The 25,746-nt window shown below is 37.7% G+C and overlaps 1 protein-coding gene across 10 annotated transcripts in view; it reads right to left on the bottom strand.

The window, feature by feature from the left end:
• Positions 1–25,746, bottom strand: part of ANKRD6 (ankyrin repeat domain 6) — an 87,107-nt gene that overhangs the window by 60,404 nt on the left and 957 nt on the right. For 3 of the 10 annotated variants that reach the window (XM_088138483.1, XM_007421796.4, XM_088138492.1), the window contains exon 1: positions 19,832–20,079. The exons of 1 other annotated variant lie outside the window; for it this stretch is intronic. Coding sequence is in view for 2 of the 9 variants with exons in the window: in XM_088138492.1 (XP_087994618.1) it covers positions 19,832–19,903 (72 nt within the window). In the remaining 7 variants the exon portion in view is untranslated. Of the gene's footprint in view, positions 1–11,535; positions 11,555–19,831; positions 20,082–25,405; positions 25,672–25,746 lie in introns of those variants that run through there. 6 more of the 10 variants (XM_088138454.1, XM_088138479.1, XM_088138461.1 and 3 more) reach the window with 5 other exon arrangements.

Raw genomic sequence — 25,746 nt, 5'->3', positions numbered from 1 at the left:
AACTATATCAAAGTCAACATTCACAAACTCCTTACCTGATGTGGTCTGAAACAAACTCCTTACCAGTTATAGTCTGAAACAATTACTCTTCCTTCTGTCCTTAAAAAGGTCAAAAGTATATTATGAAGTAATATTTAGCGATCTTACGCAATTAGGAAGATGAACAACAGGGATTATTTCAAAGTATTTCCAAAATCCAGATATATGCTAAATACATAGCAAAATGTAATCATTTTACATTTGATCATTCTATAATCCTGTTCAGACATTCACCTGAATGCATGGCAAGATCAAAATTGGAAAGAATGGGAATATGCACTCAGCTCTGCCTTTCCGCATATTCAGGCAGTTGGTTTGACAGGGAATTTCACTCACATTCACTTGAACAGAGATACAGCTCTCAGTATGACCTAGAATCTGGAACATGCTGAACAACTTTAAAAATCAGAGGCTCCATCTCCAGATGAAGGTGATTCTGCAATGCCACCCTTGTATCTAAGAAGATGTTCAATATCCTAAGGATAAACTACTTTGTGCAAACACAGATTAGTTATGGCTACCAAATTTGTAACCAGAGCAGTTATAATGAAATCAGAATGAAAGTCTCTTTTGAAAAGCAGTTCAATTGAAATTCTGTCTTAACACCAGCTTACTACTGTTAACAATCAAGGTATTTCTCTACAAGTAAGTGAAACAACTCATTAGAAGTGAAACTCATTAGACTGAAACAACTCGTTAGAGAGATTAACTAACATTACATGCAGTTCAATTGGGAAGATTTCTTCTATCCAAAACTTCCATTCCATTTATACAATTCTCTAATAAAGAGAAATGAGTGTCACCAAACCACAGCTTACAGCATTTAATCTCCTAGTATTAGCGCTGTCAGTCAAATGCAAGAATCACTTCAAATAATGTTAAACAGAAAACCACAGGAGTTAAATCTAGTGAACGAAAAAGGTTTCCCAGCATCAAAGAAAACAAACTAAGGATCTAACAGTTGAGAAAATTACCAAGAAGTTTTATTGTAGAGCTTGTGAAGTCTCAAAGGGGTATTTTGCTTTGATGGATGCTTCCCTCTGAGGCTGCCTCTAAAACGTGAAGCCGCATCTGACACCTTCTGGATACCTGGCATGCTTTCCAGGAAAACATATTTCTAGTTCTTATCACTGCAAAGCCATGCTTGAAAGAATCTGGATACAGTAACCACTAAAATTTTAAAAATTTACAAGGAAAGACTTCTAGTGACAGGGGCAGAGTATCAGTCAAGCAATGATCCATGTACCACACTTGGCTGTAAAAAGCAGAACTATGCAAAAGTATGAGATTATGCCAATATGCTGAACAGGACATTTTATGTAGGTTAATGTAATATTGAGTTTTCCTTGGTATAGAGACACGCGAAAGAGAACAATGGTAACATGATGGCTATTTTAGCTATCCAAACTGATTCAGTGAAAGGTGGTGGCAGCAAAAATTAAGCTCCTACTCTGCTGGGTCTATCCTCAGGAAGAGGGAGGGGCTGGGTTAATCCCTTTATTCACTGGACAAAGAACATCTCTCTCTCACAAAGATGTTGACTGAGAATGTCTGCAGTCTGCTTGAAAATATGTATACTGGGAACTACATTCACAAGAGTCTCCTCTGAGTCAACCACGAACTCAAATTTCATTGAGTTTGCATGGACACATCCATATAATTTTTTTGGCAACAATATTGCTGTGGTTTACCAATATCTTTTTCCAGGATTTTTTTCCCCCAAATTCCCAATGTAGCCTACAACCCTGGTGACCTTTCTCCAAGTACTAACTAACTCTACTTAACAAGTACTACCAACTCTGCTTAAGCAAGTTCACTTTGTGCTGCTATCTAACTGGGCATGGATACAGTAGACTTAAGGAAAGTGAGAGAACATCATGAACAAGAACACCAGTTAATCAGCCCTAGAAAATTAGGGCAGAATTACAGTGCCCTAAACTTTTATCTACTGTACTGGGGTGGTGACAAGGAGGAATGAAGGATGAGAAGAGGGGTGAGCCAGATAGATAGTTGGGAGAGAAGATACAATACAAAAATAAGTGGCGGGGGAAGGTAGAATGTGGCAGAAGTGAAGTGATGAAGCAGGACAGCAGCCCAGGAGATGGAAGCTCCAGAATTAGGTGGGCTAGGCCAATGGAGGTCTCTCCTGCCTACCCTTGAATAACTGCTTCCTCTGCCAGTAATGCTAAAAACCAAGGTTTTTCAAACTATGCTCCATGGAACCTTAGGGTTCCACAAGAAATTGATGTGATTCCATGAGAGACCAAGAGCAAAAGAACAAAAAGTTCACTCAAACACATCCAGAGGCATCCATGGCCATTTTCTAGCACAGAGGAAATAGTGGGGCTAGTCAGCTGACATTCAGAAGCCCTACTCTCACAAGGGGGGGTGTTTGTGTTCATAGCAGCTCATCACTTTACCACTTCCTCTGGGGAAACTAACAGGTTCTGCAGCCTGAATAACTTTGAAATCCGCTGGTATAGGATATACTGCCAAGGCAAAACCCATGATGCCCACAAAGGCTTCAATGCACCCCTAAAGCTGCCTAAAACCAAACTGCACCACTTGGGCAGCAGAATAAGGAACCTCCACAATTTGGCAGCAATGACTGAGGAGACTCCAGGGACATACTGGATACTTTGGGTAGAGCAAATGGCTTCTTTAATTCGATCTACTTTCACCAAATTACTTATTCAAGTTTTATTTGTGAAAATCTCTTCAGGATGGCAAAGCAACAAAAAAGATCCTATCCTACTTTTCTACAAAGTTGCATATTAAAGAAAAATTCATGGTTTGGAATTTGGTCTGGATTTCATTTTTTTTTTCACTTTTAAAGCACAACGTTCTGCTTAGAAAATCAGCTCTTCTCTCTTCTATTCCTTGGGAGAACTAAAAAAAAAAAAAAAGCCTGCTAGTTTACAGCCATGTGTGTTTAAAAGTTATAATCCTTCCATTATTCTAGAATAATTAATACAGCCAAACAATATTTGTGTTTTACATGGAACACATATTTTTATAGCATTATAATTGCTTGTTTTCTTACAACATGAGATATATTATTTAACCATTCCTTAGTATATTTGAAAACAATTAACGTCTATATGACAGGAGTTCTCAAGTTATCTTTGCCAAACCCCATTCCTGTCTAGGAATGTGACTTGTAAAAATAAATATTACAAACAGTTATAGACCAGAATAATAGTGATGACAAACAAACAAAAAGAACAGATAAGCAGGTTTTAAGAAACAAAATCTGCAACCATCTAACTTAACTGCTCAATACAAAAGTTATTTTTTAAAAAAGCACAATAGAATATTTATTTATTTATTTATACTAAACCACCCAAAAACAGCAAGTTAGCCTAAGATGGTTTGCTAATTGCCACACAAAGTTTCCTGCTCATGAATAGTCTTTTGTTTTAAGAGGAAAGAACCTTCAATTACTATTTTAGGCTGTTAAGGGTTCTTCCTGAGGCTTAAATGGTAAAATATCCCGGATATTTAAATCCAAACATGGCCCTACTAGCTACCTCTGGCCAACGCCATAATCCACTGTACTACACAAAAATATATAGGAAACAACGAATTTATAGCATCTTACTCACATAAGATGTGTTTGCCTTGCTCTCAACAGAAGCAAATCTATGAGTCTGGCAACAGAAATGGAGAAACAAAAGGATGCCCAGCACAGGGAGAGCTGGGATGAATAACACTGGGCCTGCTTGAAATAATATGGCAAACCAATTTACATGTCAATAGAGGAATCCCCAGGGCCCATTAGAGCCTAAAGCTGAGAGTCTAGAGGGAAAGCAAGCAAAGGACACAAAAATACACAGACGCACACACACTCTTTCTTTTATGTTAGAGGCCACTTGCAATTGATTTCTTGGGATTTACCTAGTTCTCTGGATTATAATGCAACACTTTTTTTTAATGTCACACTGTACCACTATACATTTTAATAGGTGCATAAGCACAGCTTCAATGTTTTCTGTACATTGTCGAACACATCCATGCGTAGAACTCCTAGTCTCCCCCTCTAAACAAGCACCACAGTTACCAGCTCTTGCAAAGAAACTTTCTGGTGAGAGCCAAGGTGTCAGAGGAGAGGAAATATGGGAACAAAACAGTGGCTTCTAGGGAATACCCTGGAGGCCTGCAGATGGTACAAGCAAGCTATGGAACTTATCTGCTGAAAAATAGCAGGAACGTTACTGTACTTCCAGAAGCTAAGAGAGGATAAATTATTTCTGGTGTCTATAAAAAATCTTTCCACTTCTACTTCCCAATCCTTCCCATCCTACTCCCACTGAAGAGGAGAAAATGTAAAGAAAAGTGATTGTTAACCTGCTGGGATTTGGCAATAGAAGTTAACCCATTTCCATGAATTCAGAAACCAGATTCACACATATATTTCCCATCCAGTGTTCTTGCATGCAGAGAAATAAACTTAATGTTCTGATATTATTCTTGCTTCTTTATTGTACTGCACAATTTTTCTTGTTTAAGAACCTTCTGTAAACTATTTGCATAACATTTTAAAATTGAATGGATTTGCATATTGATAAGAAGAATTATTTGGTTATAAGTAATTTGATTATCCAATCTGTGACAGACTAAACTATAATCAATCAGTGGATGGATTTAAATGGGCACTACATCTCATCACTGAGATAACTGCTTCATTCTCAGAACACATGACTCACAAGCCAGCCAGCCCTTTCTGTACAATGTAAATTAAAAAATACATGTTTTCCTTCTGATTGCTTTTATGATGATTCTTTCACATCTTCAGTACACTACCAGGTATAATGATTTTCAAAAATGTAGTCCTATCAGTTTTATATGAAGTGTACATTACTTATATAAGAAGAGAAAACCAAGATGGGGAGTTTTGATCAATATTGTAAGACAGACTAAGAAGGAACTATGGCATTCATTAGCCTGGACAGTGTGGCAGGATGAGGTTGACCAGAGACCAAGCAAAGTAACAAAGCAATGGTGAGAATTCCCCTTCCCCAATCTCTTCCTCCGCCAAGGGATGAGGAGGCAGGAAAGGATGTTTCTCTTTAGAAACACTAAATCAAATGTAGTTGTGTCAATAAAAACATATTACCTTTTTACAACTTACTATTTCTCCTGCTGTTGTAAGATGCGTGATTTGTAGATAGACTGAAAACACAGCAGAATTGGGCTGTACTTGGAATGAGCAAAATGTTCTGTGCACAAACCACTCCATCCATGGAAGAGCTATTTGTATCCGTATGTAATTGTAAAAACTTGCATAAGTAATGGGCTGTAAGAATAACCCTGAGGAACAGGAGGAAGTGCCGCAACTAAGACAATGGTCAAACAAAAGAAATTTAAGTCTGAGGCAGAAATGTAATTTGAGAAAGTGTCTCAGACTTGACCCTCCCTAGTTCTCTTGAAGACAAAGAGAGGGAAGGGGGAGATGCATTCAGTCTTGCAATATTCTGTTAGGTATCCTTATAATAAAAATAGTATTAGCATTCATTTGGTTGTGGAGTCCTTGGGGTTCTCTGAACTTGGTTGTTTTCTTGCAGATGTTTCGTTACCTGGCTAGGTAACCTCTTCAGTGCTAGAAGGGAATGGGGTTTGCCCCACTCCCTTCTAGCACTGAAGAGGTTACCTAACCAGATAACGAAATGTCTGCAAGAAAACAACCAAGTTCAGAGAACCCCAAGGACTCCAGAGTTCAACCCTGAGCTACATATATTCTCTTCTATTCATTTGGTTTCTTAATCTGGACTACCTTGAAGGGCTGATATCATCATACAAAAATGTCTTAGGGATTTCTTGGAATAGAGGTCATCCAGGTTTGCTGTACATACTTATTAGCCAGATTTTCCAGGGTTCAGGAGACCAACACCGATTTGAACTTGGGAGGTGAGCTGATGATTAGGATTTAGATTTCATGCAGGCTATAAATACCGCAAGGCAACACCCCCCATCCCCTTATCAACCGTTACACTGTGGAAGCCTTGCAGAGAGGCAGGGCAAAACCTCTGCACAAACATTGATCAATACCTCAATAATGATCTCCCAAAGTCCAGAGAACCTGACTAACATGTATGTACAAAAAAGTCTCTTCACAAACATGCCCAATTTAACATTATCCAGATTTATTTATTCTGTAAAGCACACATCAAAATTGTATCATTAACAGAATCCCAAAACTACCTAGCTTTCTATCATAAATATTTGTGAAACAGATTCCTTACATATTATTTCATAGGATACTGTTACCTATACCTATACAATAAAAAATGCAAATTAAAAAAAAAAAAGCTTTTGGGGGATATCTGTTATCCATCTTCTACAAATATAAGTAAATATTGGGTAAGGAACCAAGCTTTATATCTACAATCAATGTTCAAATGGAAAATTATATATCTTTAAACTTAATGGAAACACTTAAGTTACTATAAGAAAACATCATGGAATATTATACCAATACTGTATATTATTAGCAACAATAAAGGCACACACATTTTAATTTGAATGGGTTTACTGATGCATGATAGTAAATGAAATACTTGAGAAAAAAGTTATGACTTCCTTAGATCAAAGGCATTTTCATGTATAGTAATTTAAAGCTGTTATGCTATCTGACCAGTCAGACAAAACATATCTAACTACATTTTATTCTGTAGGCAACTGACAATATGGCTGTACAATATGTCAAAAATGATCCATAACTTTAGTAATGACACTGAAGAATACACTTGTTGTGTATTGTAGTTTTTTATTTCCTGTGCTTTTCATTTAACTACAGCCAGAGAGGAAGGATGCAGCTTCCAAATACAGTACTTAAATTAGTTCACTAAATCACAGGGCTACAAGGGTGTATGCCTCCTTGCTACTCTTCGCTTCCCTTTAAATTAATATTTGTGGGTAAAAAGAACTAAGTTACAGGGGAAAGGGTGTTATATGGAATAAGGAATCTTCTACTCCTAGAACAGGTAGCACTCTCTAATTAGTCTGAACTTCACCTCCTACTATCCCTTGCCATTGGCTATACTACCAGGAGCTGAAATGCAAAACATATGGAAGACATCACATTGCCTATTTCTACCAGTACCTCATAGTTTTGAGATTAATATAGTCTCATAACTATATAGGTTTGCCTTATATACATTGTCTACTTCTACCAGTAGCTAATACTTATTAGACTATTATAATTCTAATACTGAACATTTAATTAGATTGTGCATTCTTCCCATGAATAATGTGCAACAGTTCTTAACTAGCTGAGCCTCACCACTTAGAACATACTTTAGGTGAATAGGAGTGCCTGTGTGGACTATCTCTTTACCATGGAAGTAATAAAGAAACTCCTTTTTCCCAGTGCCATGCTGGTTCATGGGGACAAATAAAAGACAGGGAAGTAATGCTATGAGAAGGGACAGATCATGGAATAAAAGTAAAAAATCAGTGGATCCCAGACTGCATTTATGCATGTATTTGACACTGATGGTTGAACAGATAGTTCTTAGAGAACTTGGAAGACTGTGACTAGGAGAGTTAATCCTTCCTCAAGTCAACCAACAAGCCCCTCCATCTGGCAAGCTCTTCCTTGGTTTTGTTATGGGACTCTATTTTAACAACTTATAGAAGCAGATGACAAAAACGTTGAACTATGCAAAAAAGGCATAGCTAGACAGGTGAAAATGCAAGAGGTGGAGATATGAATAGCTTCAAGCTTCCACTTTCTCATAAATAGCTTCAGGAGAAATGTGAGACTGAGATCACTGTGCTAGCTATAATTTGCATATTATATTTACATAATATACATAATATAATTAATTATATTAATTAATATAAACATAGCTCATTTACATAATCTTCCTCTAGAAAGGCATTTCTTTCAGCACGATCAATAAAAGATTCTTGTTTACCAAATCCACTGAAATCCTCCCCTTATCCTTTACCTTTCACTGAAGTTAACATTTTACAAAATAAATTGAGAAATGTGCCATATGTTTTACAATATTCAATAAGCTTAAGTCTCATAATATATATTTGGATTTGGATTTAAATTTCAATTGGCCTAATAAAGTTATTGTCCTTGGTGGTTTGGCCTTTAGATTTTACATAGATTTTTAACATTACTATGTAGTAATGGAGACTACTGTTTTTATACTTCATGCTTCTTTTCCATATTCTGGGCTGACTATTACCATTATTGGATTCTATTGCACATATGGCTTTTTTTTAATCTGTCCAATGAAAATGTGTTAATGAGTCAATTAAAAAGTGAACAAAAATATCATTATTCAAAGATATTGCAACAATGCTTTCTTTTTACAGAAGTTTCACCACTCCATACTTCTAATTTCATATTTCTTAAATAATTGAGACTGCAATCCAACAACCATTTATCAGACAGTAAGCTCTACAGAATGTAATGAAATGTAGCTCAGAGTAGACACATACAGGATTGCCTTGTTTATTTTTCAATCTAAGATCAGCTCTTCCCATAAACCAGTGTCCTTCATATGTGATGGATTATAACTCCCATCTGTCTGTCAAAAAACTGGTCCTAGTCCAACACATTCCAGATGATACCTGGGGAAATACTGTTCAGTATAGTCACATGAAGTCTATTATTATCAAAAACAAGTGAGACTTGCCTTGTCAATGAAAAGGAACATTCATTATCATGCCCCTTTCAAACTTTAATAGTGGCAATTGTAGAAAATATATTGAAGGGCTGACTTAATTGTTGTTGTGGGTGCATACATAGATAGACAGACAGACAGAACAGGAAAAGCAGAATGATTTGGAAGGCTTGATAAGTAGGCCTGTTTGAGAAAAGTCTTCTCCTTCTTGACAAAATACTGGAGGGGTGGCAACACAATTTTATTGATATTTGGACCGTGTCTGTATAGAAGGGAGAAAAGTAAGGTAATTAGATCTAAGCCATACCCTGACATACACATAATTGTCTTACACTTCAAAGGAGACTTCCAGGAGGTAACCTCTCCTGAGACAAAAATCATGGTGGACGTGTTCTACTTTTCTTTCTTTACTGCAGCATATCATGGCAGAGTTATAAATCAAAAACCTGTGATGATTGGAAATTATTCCCTAAGATGCCTCACCTCCATATGATGCCAATCAACCTGCTATTTGCACAGAGATCAATGCTCCCCTCCTACCCATCCAGCCAACATGTTATAAAAGCAATACTGTGTTCTTCGGACAGGACAATATTATAATTAAAATAAACAAAAACCCAAAGCTCCAAGAATGTAAAGTTAATCAACGAACTCTAAGAGTATACAGTTAATTTCCTCTAACAGAGGATTAAAATAAACAAGAAAAAGATATGTTAAATTTGTATTCCATGGATGAGATAGATATGGGTTTTTCCCCTAGTCCAAATTAAAACTTATTTACCTATTCAATCAAATTAAGTGTACTGTACACAGAAAGCCTGTACAAATATTGACTGGCAAATGTTAAAAGCAAAAGCTTTCAAACCTATAAACTAAGAATGACTAAAAACTATGGCATTAGTTATCAGTATTTCCTCCATGAGATTAAAGTAATAAAATAGTTATAAATTAATGTCAGTCTCAGTATGTTGTACTGAAGATAAACTGTTAGTATAAAAAGACAGCAATGGCAAAACTGCTGAATTATGCCTGAAGGCTGATTTTATTTTTAGATAAACATGGGCAGGGATACCATGAAAACGTTTAAAGTTTCTCCAACTGAAATCAGTGAACCTAAAAACATTTCGCTTTGGCTAGATAGTGCCTGACGCATGTTATCTTATTACAATAGATGTATTTATTCTACTTATCTTAGGGAAAAGTGATAACTTTATTGGTTTGTTCAGCTTCAGGGGCCACAAATTCCTTTACAGCAAGGAATCTGTATTTGCAAACCGGCTTGACACATTAAAGACTTCTTTCAACCTTCTTGCAGTCTATAGACAAAATTATTTCAAAACAAATAAAGCACCACAGAAAAAGGCATTTTTTGATTAGCATTCACTGAAATAAATTAAGCCTATCTGCTTTAATTCCTCCTTCCCTTTCACCTGATTTTCTACTTCAACCATTTGTTGCATGCAACAGATTATGAAGGACAAAAATGTATGATTTCTATAAACACTTTTAATAAGCCAAAATCCTTCAGATGGATGCCATTAGAATCTTAAGAGTCATTTCCTGTGACATAATTAACGATGAACCATAAAAATCCCCACTTTCTACCCCACTTGGTAATTTTTTTCTAAACTTTTTTTCCCTTTTCTTTTTCTTTACTTGGAGGTGGTGAGATTAACATCCTGAGGATGTATTTTCAAGAGGAAACACTAGTCAGGCTTCATCTTCCATTTCCTGCAGTTACAATTTACCAGGATACAGTTTCTTAGCATCCTTTAAAGACATTCTCCTCTCATTTCCTGGGGTACATTAAGTAGTCTCTCCTTTCTCCTCTCTTATAAATTGTTAAAATTGGAGGTGTTCAAACCAATGCGAAAAGCCTCCCAATCACGCATAAAACCCTGGGTCTTTTAAACACCAAAGGCTCTGACAATTAAAGGATTTGAAGGAATTTTGCATAAAGCCTGCAGCTTAACTGGGCATGTTTAGACTCCCCATACAAGCAGTGTTCAAGTGTCCCACATCTAGCTGCTTGAAATATATTTTAGGGACTTTTAAGTTTAAATTTAAAAAAAAAATCAAAACTGCATAAGTATTTATTTTTAAAGGAGATAGTTTCAGTAAAAAGATAGAAAAGAAATCAAATATTTTAATTCCAAAGGGATTAAAAATTAAATTAAATTGTCGCAACTGAAAATAAAAACATCACCACACAAGAGGGGAAAAAAACCTAGTGAAGGAAGAGGTAAAGAACCTTTATGCAAGTAGACAGCTGATAAAAACAGATTTGCAGCTCAAAAAAAGTTAAAATAAATAAAAACAGAACATAGTGCCAGGCCCATCTTTTTGGAGAGAATTTGGTCACACAGCCAACCATAAAAGCTGGGTTTACATCGCATGTAAAACAAAGAAAAAAATGACTTATGCAATTATATAAACCCAGCCACAAAGTGTATAACTTAACTGTACTTGATTATTTTTGTTACTTATCTTTGCCTTTCCTTTTCTCCCCCACTGTGTTCATTAGGATCACACGGTTTTCAGAGCATAGACTTTTCTTCCCTTCCTGCCTTTAACTTTTTTTTAAAGGGATATATATCTAGATGGCATGATATAAATCTAACATCACAAAACATCTTGATACTCCCTTTGCTTCCTGGGAAACTTCCTACCCAAGAAGCTTCAAGTTTCCATATCCTTCAAACAATACATGTTCCATGATCTCTTCACACAAATGAAGAGCCAATTCTGATGCATTCTAATTTTCTTCTTAACAATTTAGTGCCATTAAGGTTACAATGCTTTATAAACAGTAACATTAATTAACTGTGAACTCTGAACCTTTATTAAGAATTACCTTGTGGTGGTAAGAGCAGCATAAGGAAACTATTCTTCTGTTCTTATTGCATCCGCAGATAGCCACCTGGAAGCCCTGTTTGTGATCTGGTCCCTCTTGGGACAGGGACAGCCAGAGGAACACCTGCAAGTCCTCGGTGAGGAATAAGTTAGGCATCTATCAGATAAAGTCCAAGTTAGACTTCTTGTACACATCCTGTGCGCTTGACAAAGGTACAGTCTTGCTTGGTTACCCAGGAAGAGTTTGAACCTGTTATTTTTGAGAAAGGGGACACAGTCCTTGGGGCTGTGAGTTCAGCTTCCTGGGTATCAGAGCCACATTCCTGCTGTTTAGCTGTGCCTCCCAGAAGACCACATGTGATTGGGTCCAGGCAGTGGTGACTTCATCCTTGAGGAAAGGGTTTAGTTCCACCTGCGCACAGAGAGGCAGTGGAAGTCTGCCCACTCCTTGAGGAGCCATCACTGGAACCAACAGCATTGAACAACTTTTGTCCTGTCTCCAGAAAGCTTTTAAACAGTTCATTTCCTTGAATGGTATCCAAGAAAATATAAAGCAAGCATTGCAAAATGCTATTAAAATATAATGCAACATACTAAGATTTTCATTCCAAATGTACTTACATACTTTAAAACACATCCATTGAACTCCCAAGTCTTACTTTGGCAGAGACATCAATATCCATGGTTTAATCATAAATATACGCCACATACCATAAGCCTAGGTTCACATATAATCCTAAGGTAAAACCAAATAAACCACTCTATGCAGTAGCAATTGATATATAAACCCAGTTTATGATTAGTTGGTTTATCAAAGAAAAGATCTGCCCTGAATTTTTCATAATACACTTTTTTCCCCATTGGCTAAAACTTAACTTTTGCTTTGGATCCTAAAAATAAAGTATACATTTAATGTCTCATCCTGTCCATTGCTGTAACATAATCATCCATCCAGCATTACATTATGGTGGGCCATAAACTAACACCTTGTTAGTCTTGATCAAAATGATCTTTTTCCATCTTGAGGGAGAAAAAGCGATCAAGCATGGTAACTTCTATAAATATGCATACTGTTGCTTTATAAAACTTTTAATACATAAAATGTGTGAATAATGCTCAGGATTCATTTTGAGGTGGCAAAATTCCAGTACCCACCAACTAAGGAATTATTATTAGAGTAATGAATGAAACTAGTTTCTTAATTTTTACAGTTAGATATCTTTCTAAAAAATTAAAAACAAGAGATGCCTTAAACAAATATTTTTACAAAGATTATTCACTCAAGACAAGTAAGGAACATTTCAAAGAATTAAACGATAATTTAACAATAGCTGCTATCAGCACTTTTGGCACCAAGATGTACATAAAACTCATTTTAATCTAATATGAATTTCTTTGGTACAAAAAGCAAATAACTGAAACAGCATTTAGCTGTATATGAGATGTATCATGATTTATTTCTCTTATGTTTCATTTTATATAAAAACAACCAGAGCATTTAGCCCTTTGCAACAGCATTTAGTCTTTTGTAAATAATTACATGGTTTAATAAACTAATTTAAACAAAGATTACAAGTATGTTTTGTACAAACATATACATGATATGCAAGAGGCAGGTTTTTTGTTATCTTTGATGTACTTTCTGGAGCCAAAAATTCAAAGTATCTTTTTGAAAGAGAAAAGAATCTCTAAAGAGTTCATTAAGTGGAGAATTCTGGCCTCCTATTCATGAAATGGACTAAAATATTCACCTCTGAACAAAAAGCACTCTGTTGACTTTAGATCATGTTTAGCATGTAATAGATTGAAAGGCTATCTACTGACAGGTGCATTAAACCTTTAGTAACAAACAGTGGAGAAAACTGCAAGAAATATTATCATCCGAACTAACTTGGAGCAAAGTGTGCCAATCCTGCTAAAGCAAGGACTGCTGAAATGTTCAGAGCCCATCAACACAGAGAGGGAATGAAATCTGTAAGCTACCAAACATCAGAAGTGACAGAGGGATATAATTTTCCAGAGGCCTAAAAATGGAGTGGACATTAATACTTAGAGTAAAAAAGCAAGCTAATCTTTATATGATAAACTATGCCATTTGAAAAATAAGTAGCCATGATGACTTCTGGCAATCACAAGTTTTAATTAAGAAAAAAACCTGAATTTTATAAAAAATAACAGAGTAACCAGAAAAGATCCACATGGTGTTGCAATACTGCAACTTACTGGAGATGCAAAATAGTCAGTACAAAATCTATAAATCACACATAGAAAAATCTGTTTTTCAGGCTTTAGGTATAGATTCATTCATTCATAGAGACTGAGATGTAATCTGTTTTCAGCATATTCTTTATCAAAATGTTCTTCAGTTAACCTATAAATGATACTTAATACAGCTTTATTTATTGTTAGATTTATATCCTGCCTCCAAAATATCCTTGCCTCCAATTTTATCTCACAATAATGCCATTAGGTAGCTGGGCTGAAAGACAGCAAGAGTCTTAAAACCACTCAGCAAGTTTTCGTATCTGAGGGTGGATTTGAACCTGGATCTCCTAACCCAATATCCTAACCACTGCACCCCCCCGAGTCTCAGCTGTTGGCTGATCAACCATCTACAGGTGGTCCTCGCTTACCAACCACTTGTTCAGCGACTGTTCGAAGTTACAATGGAGCTAAAAAAGGAGACTTATAATGGGTCCTCAAAATTGCAGCTGTTGCAGCGTCCCCACGGTCATGTGATCACGATTCAGGTGCTTGGCAACTGGCACACATTTGACAGTTGCAGCGCAACAACTGCAACCAGAACTACTGTCATAAGTTGGTGCAGTTACATGATGTCTCACTTAACAACCACGCTGCTTAGTGACAGAGTTGCCGGTCCCAATTGCAGTCGGTAAGTGAAGACTGTCTGTATTGAAAATACAATCCATACTGGATATAAAACCATACTCCCTTCCCTACATCTCTCAATACAATTTCTTATAAATCTGGGTGTCTTTAAATGGGGTGGTTCAGGAATTAACTTAGCTGTTCTTTTGTTGAGGACCACACTGTGTAATTAGTAATTATACTAATAATTTATTAACAATTAGCCACAGTAATTGTCATAAGCTTTTACTCCACCAAAACAACCCTTTGTTTTCTTTTCTTTTTTTAAAGACAACAGTTAGTGGTGTTTATCTACCAAAAGAAAGATTTCCACTCTCAGGAACTGAATTACTATTATTATTACAATAAACAATTGCATAAAGGATTATGTTGAAGCTAATAATAATAGCAACAACAACAGTGTTTAATATATAGTTCAAGATAGTACACAAAACCACTCTGATATCAGGCTAACATAATATAACATAACAAAGACAAAAGAAATTGTGGTTGGATTCATGTATTTCACTAAGTCCTATTTTATTTAACCATATCTTGCCAAATAATTGACAACTGACTGGATTCACCCAATGTACCAAGCCACTAACTGTGATTTACAAACAGCAATAGATTCATACAACACACTACATTCAGACAACACACTAACTCACTATTTCAGTAGTCTTTTTCAAATGCCCACTGCTTGACCACTTCAAACCCATTCACTGCAACCAAACCTAAGTCATCTTCCTGAAATCACTTCCTCACAATGTCTAAGCTCAGTGCGGTATACTGGGTAATTATTATCACTGATAAAGCACCTTCTGTTTTTTATCTTCCTGTATAGATTGCAATACATGCAGACTCAGAGGAGTTCTTCCAGAGTTTTGGAAAAACAAGCAGGAGACTCAAGTGTCCTTTATCGATCAGTAGCAAAAACAACACTCAGGATTATCACCCATGATGTAAGCAGGTCCCTTTACATTTTCAAGGGATATCAAAAGCCTGGATATTGTTTTTTTAATCCATTAAATGGGGCAAAACACTGTTAAACATGGCAAAATGGCCAGGCATTATGATTCCTATGGAAAACAAAGAGGTGCAATGCTAACTCATAATACATTGCTTCCATCGTTATTATAATGCTTCATTTTTGTAACCTCTATGTTGGAAATGTATTAACTGTAATAAATATTTATTCTATATAACCTTTATATTTCTGTAATGCTTTTATCAAATAATAGGAAAAAGGACAACAGTGAGCCAATTGCAAAGAAAATAATAATTGTTATCTCACATGTTACCTCTGGCAGTGCTAACTATTATGTTTTCTTATCATTTCCAATTTGAGAACTTCGTTGTTTACCCAGCTAGAGAAACAAATCTCAACAGTTTGGATTTTTGAAATATGGGATTCACGAGAGATTATATTTTGTAACTGGAGTACTGAAATGCACTCATCCATGCCAACGTTAACTATAAAAAAGATAAGTTTCAGCCAAAACCTAAAAGAAACCTTTGCACTCAATAGTTATTCTTGTGATATAACTGATGCCACCTTACAGCAATTCATCTTTGAGGTTACAGCACTAAATGTTCCCAAGTATCCTTCCCTTACATTATTTCAGGAAATAAACTGGAAAGTAGAAAAGCCAAGATAGGTGACACCATTTTATCTGACAACCTATTGCTATTTCTAAATGCTTTATGCCACTTTCTTGCTTATAATAAACCTATAGGGAGGTTTACCACCATAAAATAAAAATAAACCAAAAATAATAAAAACAAGCAAACTAGTAAATATCAAAATATCAATTACAAAGAACCTTGTGGCACACACTGATCAGTTGATTATGGAATAAACACAATCTATTAAGATACGTCAGGAGAGCCAATCTGATGTAGTGGTTAAGGCACCAGGCTAGAAACCAGGACACCATGAGTTTTAGTCCTGCCTTAGGCACAAAGCCAGCTGGATGATTTTGAGCCAGTTACTCTCTCTCAACCCTAGGAAGAAGGCAAGGGCAAATCAAAATGGCAAACATACTTCCAAAAATGTTGCCAAGAAAACTGCAGGGACTCGTCCAGGAGTCAACACTGATTTGAAGGCACCTACATACCCACGCAATGAGATACATGAAGTAATGTTTTACATGAGATACATGAAGTAATATGGGAGGGTAAATGCCTGGGGGGAAACTATAAATAGGGAGATCAGAAAAAAATTAAATTTAGAAAATAAAGATTCTCTCTCTGAAATGAATATCAGATAAATTGTTACAACAGGGGAACCTCTGCATAGAAAATAATTTTAATTCCCCTCCAAGCCTGAGACCAGTTTGGGCATTTAATCATTTTTCCTTCACCTATTAACATTGCATTTTGCCATTTTCAGGGGGACTTTCTGAGGACCAGACCAAGGCACGTGCAGGTCTGAATCTCAGGTTATACTCTCCAGTTATAAAAGAAGACAATTATAATCAACTACTGGATCAGGTGATGGGCCGCTAGAAGCAAACAAACAGTTCTCATACAATATCCACTATGTTATATCCACAACATGGTCCCTATAGGGAATCCAATTATTAATCTCAAATTACATACTTAATTAGCTCATAAAGTTCAAAATAAATTCCAGCTGTGATCCTGCCCAGAAACATTACTTAGTGATTAAATCTGGAGAAGACCAAAGCAGCTGACTTTGGCCAGATTGTAGCATTAGGCTTCTCTTTCTTCCTCAAGTCAACGTTACCGAAACAACAAAGGATTATGTATTCCTTCACTCCAAATTCTGCTTCAAAGAAAAATAATCATATCCATTCCTATACCTGGATCTTTGGAAATACCCTCACATCAGATCCAATTCTTGGTCCAATTTATGTCAATACGTCAAGCGCTGCCATACATGCCAAAAGTTGTAACACAAAGTTACTTTGTGCAACTTCGTGTTGTCCGCCAGTTACGCCCTTTCCTGGACCAGGAGGCCCTTCGAACAGTCACTCATGCCCTGGTCATCTCCCATATAGACTATTGTAATGCGCTCTACATAGGGGTACCCTTGAAGAGTATCCGGAAGCTTCAACTGGTCCACAATGCAGCCGTGCGGGCGATTTTAGGTGTACCAAGATCAGCACATATAACACCTTTGCTCTGTGAGCTGCATTGGGTGCCAGCTTGCTTCCGGGTCCAATTCAAGGTGTTGGTTATCACCTTTAAAGCCCTACATTGCGTGGGTCCAGGGTATCTGAAGGACCGTGTCATCCCCATCACATCAACCCGTCCCACCCGGTCATGCAGAGAGGGCATGCTATAGACCCCGTCTGCAAGAGAACTTCATCTGATGGGGTCCAGGAGGCGAGCCTTCTCTGCAGCAGCCCCTGCCCTTTGGAACACTCTTTCCCCAGAAGTGAGGTTGGCCCCCTCCCTTTTAGACTTCAGAAAAAAAGTGAAGACCTGGTTTTGTCATCACGCATGGGGTGGGGATGGGAATAGTCAGTTTTGGGGTTGGCTGGTTCCCTTGTCTTACTTTTGACTGATATTATCTGGTCACAGGCTGAAATAATATCACCATCTCTTGGATTTTATTGTATTTAATAATTGTATTTTATATTTGTATTATTTATGTTTTTACTGATTTTAAATTGTTTTGTTGTGAACTGTCCAGAGTCCCTCCTTGTGGGGGAGTTGGGCGGTGATATAAATTTTTTTTATATATATATATATATATATATATATATATATTTAAAAATAAGCAAGCTCTACCAGGTCCTAAGTAGATGGTATTTCTCATGACCTGATAAATTATCCTTTAAATTGGAGATGCAACAGACTAGACCATCTGTCTTTTGCTATCCAAAATGCAGAGCTATTTCAAGAGAGAGACATAAAGCAGGAATCTGTGCTCCAGGAACATGGATTCTCTGTTCTTTCTTCTCTCTTGCAAAAACTGTGTTTATAACACCAACATCTCATTATGCTTAAAACACGCCCAAACACATGTACACATTAACAGTACTAGAGTTAAGAACTATATACAAACTTTCTAATTTCAGAAATCAGCAAGAAAATTGGGTCGTTCTTTTCTACACACAAGTGTGCACGTGTGTGTGTGTGTGTGTATGCTCAGTTAGCAGCCTCACAGAGCATTTCCACACAAGGAAAAATCCACCTATAGCTCAGTCTCCTAACATAGGTACCCATAATATTTAATCTTCCATTAAAGTGGCTACTGTTCAGGCAGCTTTCCCCGATCTGATACTCCTGAGCTGTGCTGGATTAATCCCCATCATCCTCACTGAGAGATGTAATCCAACCCATGCGGTTGACAGAGAGTCGGGGAAGACAGGTTTAGGAGTGCTGTAACGTAAAATGAGACCACTTCAGAAGCAAAGCAATGGCAGATGACAGGAAGAAAGTTTTACTTCATTTCAGACACAAAATACTTTAGCAGCAGCCCTCCCTAAGACAGATCAGATGGCAGACAGAGGATGCCACTAATTAATGGAGACAGTGAACCAGCAGGGACTCACTGGGCACTCAACATTTCTCCTTTCTTATTAGGCCCCAGTGAAATGGACAGGAGGGGCCTATCATGAATTGTGCAGCAACTCACATTCTCCTAGGGGGTGAATCCTGTGGATAGTGGGTGCTTCCAGACAAGCTTTCCATTGCACAATCAGCCCCCTGGCATTTCATCTGGAGGCCCAGGTACTGATCCTCCCGCTGTGCTTCTGCGCTTCTCTTTCTTACCGTGAGAGCGCCATCTAGGAGCAGCTTTGCCCACAAATGGTTGTCAACAGTTACTGATGTTAGAGGATAATTTTGGTTTGTTTATAGGACGTATTTTTATTGGTCAATGATGGAAATAAAGTTTCTGTCATTTAGGAGAAAATGATAGGAAGCGGCACGATCTCTATCGCAGTAGATGGGTGGTGACCACAGCCTTCCACCTGGAAGCATCGTGTGGCCCCAAGGAAGCGCTGCTGGGGACATGCAAGAGGCAAACCACACATTTATCTCACCTAAGGGTCAGGTCAGCCTTGTGTGGAAGCCCTGTCTCCCCGGTTTACATTAAGCTCCTATGAAAGTTGCCTAGCTCAACTGCGGGAAGCCCTCTGCTTATACTCGAGAGTCTGGTTTGCTCTAGTGCTCCCTGTCTAGAACATACTCCAGATTTGATTCTGGGGCAGATTAAAGCCCTGAAAGATTCTGGGGTTAGAAGGCAGGGCAAGAGGAAAGGGCTACGTTTAAAGCACACGATCACACCAACTCGGCCGACAGAGGGTTATTTCTACTTAGCAGCTGCTGTTTTCAAAGAGCCTCCCCGCGCAACCCACGCTTCCGCAGATAGCGCAAGAGGCAGAGTTGAGACAGAACCCCCTTTTGCACGCAGCAGAGCCCCATTTCTTAGGGAATAAAAGAAGTCCTACCTTTTCACTTTCTGCCAGGACAGTCTCCCACGCACATCCCACTTCGGCAGTCGCAGAAATAGCGCTGCGCATGCGACTGGTTTGCGTAAAAGGACAGCGGCTGAAGCGGTGCTACGGTACTTGAGTGGTCCTACCGGAGCGCCCGCGTTGGTTCCCTTTTTGCTCCACCCTCAGGGAAGGATTTGTAAAGTTACTGCGAAATCTCGCTCTTATTCTCTCCGCAGGTAACTTTGTGTCCTAACACGGCGGATGGGTGTGCTCGTTCGGAAGCCGCTCCCGCAGCGCCACCCACTGGCCGTGCGTGGAAGATATACGACTCAAAAAACAATAAACAGACCGTGTTTGGAACGGGGCGGGGTGGGGGATGGAGGAACAACCTGGTAGTGATATCTGAAACAGCAAATAACTTGTTGAGCAATCTTACTCTTTTCTTGAGAAGGGGTTGAGCTGCCCAAACGCGAATGAAATGTCCAATGCTAGATGAAAAATACAATTTCATTCTGAGGGGAAAAAAAACTCAGATGTGTCCAGACAAGAACTTTTTGCTTTGTTATTGCCTTCCCTATACATGTGCGTATTATGTGTAATCTGTTGAACTGCAACACCAAATCTACAGAGTTTGTTTTTGCATTAATTGATTTATTTAAATTAATTTTTTTAAATTACTTATAGGAGGGGAGAGTTAATGCAGCAGAGATGAAGTGGAGGACTAAAAAAAATACGTATTCACTCTCAGGACTGAAAGAAACAGGAAATAAAGGATAGTAGAATTTCAGCCACCCACAACTACCCCCATCAGTGAGAAGATCATGATGGGTTGTATGCTAACTTCTGAAGAGTTGGCCAAGATTAACTTCTCCTGTTCTACTCCTGTCCATTTGCTTAAACCTATGGCAGTTGACAACATACAGAAAATGCTTGCGCCTCTACATATGTACTCTTTAGGAAAAGAAAGAATAGGAAATGGAATTCCAAAATTTAAAAATATCCTAAAGAATCACTTTCTGAGCCTTTTTATAATCTAATATTTTCATGTGGAGTCCTTGGGGTTCTCTGAGCTTGGTTCTTTTCTTGCAAACGTTTCATTACCTGGCTAGGTAACGTCTTCAGTGCTAAAATGGGGTGCGGTTTGCAAGAAAAGAACCAAGCTCGGAGAACCCCAAGGACTCCATGGTTCAACCCTGAGCTACACATATGCACCTCTATTGCTAATATTTTCATGTTATATAATATGCAACAGTAATATTAATAATGAAACCTTGAATAACAGGATTCATGAGATCAACAATGGCAGTATGGTGTGCCAAGAAATGTGCATTTACCGAGCAATGGATCAGACATGTTTCTTTGAAGATTAGCAACTGCTTTGTGCACCTCTTCCAAGTACTATCATTTTGGCATACAGGAATGAACGAGTGAGTGAAAAGTTAGGTGGAAATGAAGTGTGGAGTAGTCCAAAAGGATTCCAATTCTCCCCCAAATAAAATAAAGACAGATGTGAAAGTATACAAAATATCTTCATATGTGTGCTTTTACAACAAATGGGGTTTTCTAGAAAATAAGCAGGGAAGGGACAGGAGTAATGGAAGGTAATGAATATTATTCTAATCTCAAAGCCATGTATAGCCAAAAGCTAGAGGAGCAAATATCTATACAACACCCATATCATGGGGCAGTTTCATTTCTGTTCTACTCTATTTTTTTTTTTTTTTTGGTCAAGAGGAAAAACAGATGAGGGTAAAACAGAATGATTAAAGGATAATGTTGTCCAAATGCCCATGAAATTATGCAATGAACACTGCTTATTAAAGTCTGTCTGAAAGCAATCTCACACAGTAGATCAAAGAACATGGTTATAGCTGATGTTTGGAAAGACAGCAGCTTTGATGCTTTTAAAAAAAATACTACATATAAAATGATATTTTTACATTGATAAATACTCTGAGATATGTAGAATGATTTCCTTCATCACTGACAAACGCCAGGAAGGGTGACAAACAACAGAAGGATCTGTACCTCTGTTTAAGTGAATTGCAATAATGGGCCAAAGGCCAGTTCTGAAGAAAGGAATAACAGAAGAGAATATCTGTAGCTCAGGGTTGAACTGTGGAGTTCTTGGTGCTCTCTGAGCTTGGTTGTTTGCTTGCAGACATTTCATTATCCAACTAGGTAACATCATCAGTATGCATCAGTAATGAATCATCTGCAAGCCAACAACGAAACTCAGAAAGCACCAAGAACTCCACAAAAAGGAATAATGCATTTATCCACTGCACAATATAGCAGGTAAAAAATTAATGAACCAGGGAAAGAGATTAAGTTTCCACTTTTAACCAGGCAAATTAAGGACAATTGTTCAGCCAGTCACCAGATTTGCGAGACAAAACAATAGATTCAAAGGAATTCTGTCATATTTAAGAAGCCTAACCAAGCAGGATTGAAATTGAAAACACCAAGGGTTTTATTACAATTACAAATGGGAAGGGAGAGTTAATACAGCTGAGAGATGAATCAGAGGACTTAGAAATACTTCCTCCCACAGGCAAGCTTTGGATTCAGTCCCATGACTGCAGGAAACAGGAAAGAAGAAACAGCAAAATGTTCCCCAGGCCAACTGTAACTGAAATTATCTAAGTCTATTGATTCAGCAAAAGCCCCTATTTCTATTAAATATTATGATTTAATATATCAGCATATAGATTTACAGAAACTGAAGTGGTTTACAATTGCCCGTTAAAATACAAGCAGCAAATTAAAATGATTAAAATGACATATTCAATTTAAAAAGTGAAGGCAAAAAGGAAAACAGAAATCCAAAGCAAAATTAATCATAATTTCTCCAAAGGTAGTCCAAGGTACACAAGAGAGCTCCCTTTCTGAAAGAGGCTGTATTTAAAGGGCCTCTACTCTTGTGGAAGTAAGAAAACTATAAAAAAGGAAGAGCGCAAGTCTTGAATTTCCCATCAAACTTTAGTACTGTTTATGCCAATGGTTCTCAACCTTGGCAACTTTAAAATGTGTGGACTTCAACTCCCACAATTCCCCAGCAAACACAACAGGAAAAGGCTGAAAAACAGCTATAGGGACCCAACCAAGTCAAAAAAAGGGCAAGTGTCAATATTTTTCCTGACATATATCATGTTTTTGTGATGAAAATTACTTTCCTTGATTATGTCAGAAGTGAGGCAGAATAGAGGAGAGCTTTTGAAGATTCAGAAATCAGTCAACGCAAGCATTATCTTGATGAAATGTATCCTCAAAACCTGTCACCTCTTTTTCTGTTCTCTATTATTGGTGTGAACAAGATGAAAATGAGTATACATGTAGCTCTTAAGATATACTGATTTTCATTTTCAGTCCAACTGTGATACGCCTGCACTGGCATGTTGAATTGCAATAATTCTGTTGCTTCTTCACATACTTTTCTTAGACCTACCCAAAGTATTTCAACTAGCAATTAAAAGGAATATCCATGCTTGCAGTATACAAGCTTATTTTCTTGTTTATATATCACTCTCTACATTCTACATTATGCATGTCGAAATATAGAGCTAAAATGGACAGTGCAGTTTTGAAGACATTTGTCCAAATTTAAATACAACGTATGTATTTATTACTTTTTTTAAACCATTTAGTAATAAAATAAACCTTATATGATATGTAAACTGATAAAATGTAAATTATAGCATAGTCATTTAAATAAAACAATTAGCAATGCAAATATCTATATAATAAATATTAATGTTTATGGAATGCAATTTTCCATACCAGAAGATCTGAGCAGAAAGAGGAGTCTTTAACAGACATCAAAAACATAGTACAGAGAAAGCTTCACGTATGCTAGGATTATAGTAGTGAGACATATTTGCACAACTTATAGATCAATATAGGCCTATTAAGTTTATAACAAATTGTATATACTAAAAAATGTATTAAGGATATTTCAATTAATATCTCACCATAGACATCTGCGAGCCCGTTTAGTGTAGTGGTTGAGGCACCAGGCCAGAAACTGGGAGACTGTGATTTCTAGTCCAGCCTTGGGCACAAAGCCAGCTGGGTGACCTTGGGCCAGTCACTTTTACTCAGCCTGAGAAAACAGGCAATGGCAAACCATTTCTGAAATAACAGGGACTTGTCCAGGCAGTTGCCAGGAGTGAACACTGACTTAAGGTGCACGCATACACACAGGCACCTGCAGGTAACTACAATGATGAAGAAATGACATGTTTTGTCATAAAGACTCCTCCCCAGCCCCAAAGATGCCAAGCTGACATGTCTCTTCTGGCCATACAGCACTCAAGATAAATAACAGCAATATTAACTCAGAGATTGAATAAACATTTTTGGATTGGAGGAAGGAATAATATACTAATATTTCAACCCTATCCTATCTTTAATACTAAGATATAAAGAAACTGGGTATGCATAAATTTAGTTGCATAAAAGTGGAAATGGGTGTTAATAATGGATGCCAATTCTAGATAGAAGATAGTGACAGACAGAGGAATTAATTGAATGAGAGCATAAGTTAACCATTAAATTTTTCAGATTCTCCTTTAGGATACCTACAACAGGCTGAGTATATCTAGATGGTTTAGCCTCCAAAGGCGTAATGCTATCATAGGTCATAAGGGATGCATTTCACCCATGTCAGAGCTCTGAGAATGGTTTCTTTGCTCAGTCACATACATGTTTATGAACAATATAGTAAAAGTTCCCTGTATCCCACCCCCCCAGCCTCATTTACCAGTAAATACGCAGAGCACAGCAAATAAAATTTTCTGAGATCACAGTTCACATGAAAGACAAACTTTACAGCCCAGCAATGTATTTTATAATATACATGTAATATTAGCAAACATATACTGAAACTCAAAATGGTACCTCAGAGACATTTTAAGAATCTAAAACAAGGCTTCTAACTTTGATTTTAAAAAAAAAATTCTTTCTGCTCCAACTGAAATGAAATGAAATGAAATGAAAGAAAATGTTGGAAAGTAAAGGAACTTGGAACCGTCTGTCTGTTCCTCAGCAGGAGAACTATCCAAAGTCTTAACAGAACAGGACATTTGGGGGCGAGGGAGAGAAGGCGGGAAAACGAGCCGGATCAGGTCGGGAGCTGTGGAGGAAAAACAAAACTAAACACCCAACGCATCCTTACGGGAGAGGCAGCTGGTCAGTTCCCTCTACTATCCCAGTCATGTGATTCAGATCAGAGTAGTAGCAGCCCGTCGTGTTTCCCAGGGCACACGAACACAGACACAACACAGCGGCAGAGCATACACGGAAGCAGATACATAACCTCACACGCTATGTGAAGTAGCCCTTTAAAAGACAGAGCCCTGGATAGGCTGATTCTATGCAACCCTGGCATTTGTAGTATGATTCCAAGCATGCTTACTCACTAGTAAGTCTTACTATTAAGGCTTCACACACACACACCATTGTGTACTGCAGATGCTGGATCTTACAGTTTTCTCCCTCTGGTCTCTTTGGGAGCGAATATTTACCAGTAATAAAAGATACACTCTGTAAATGCTCCTGTTTCAAATCCAAGAGGGACATCCATACCTTGACTTTCATTAAACAATCACGCAACTTGTCCTTTCCTAGCGTTGCAGCTCGAGAGAAAAACCCCGACTGAGAAAAGTCCTCCTCCAGCGAATCTTTTTACGACTGCCTTTGAGCATAAGCAGAGTTCTTTTTCTTCGCCCACTGTTAACCATTATAAAACTACTCCACGCGCATATTTGGGGGAGGGTAGGAGAGGCCGTTTCGAGGCACTGTCGGTCCCGAGCAGCCTTTTATATTTATCCACCGATTCCTCCAAGCGCGAACTGCAGTGTGCATCGTACAACAGAAATAAAAACAAGGGTGTGCGCTCATGGGCAGGGGCCCCTCCCTGCAACCAC

This window comes from Python bivittatus, unplaced genomic scaffold, assembly GCF_059951505.1.
Source record: "Python bivittatus isolate LINGU-HERP-01145 unplaced genomic scaffold, Pbiv_v1 ctg000020_np1212, whole genome shotgun sequence".
Taxonomy (NCBI): domain Eukaryota; kingdom Metazoa; phylum Chordata; class Lepidosauria; order Squamata; family Pythonidae; genus Python; species Python bivittatus.
This window is presented reverse-complemented; position numbering and strand designations above follow the sequence as displayed.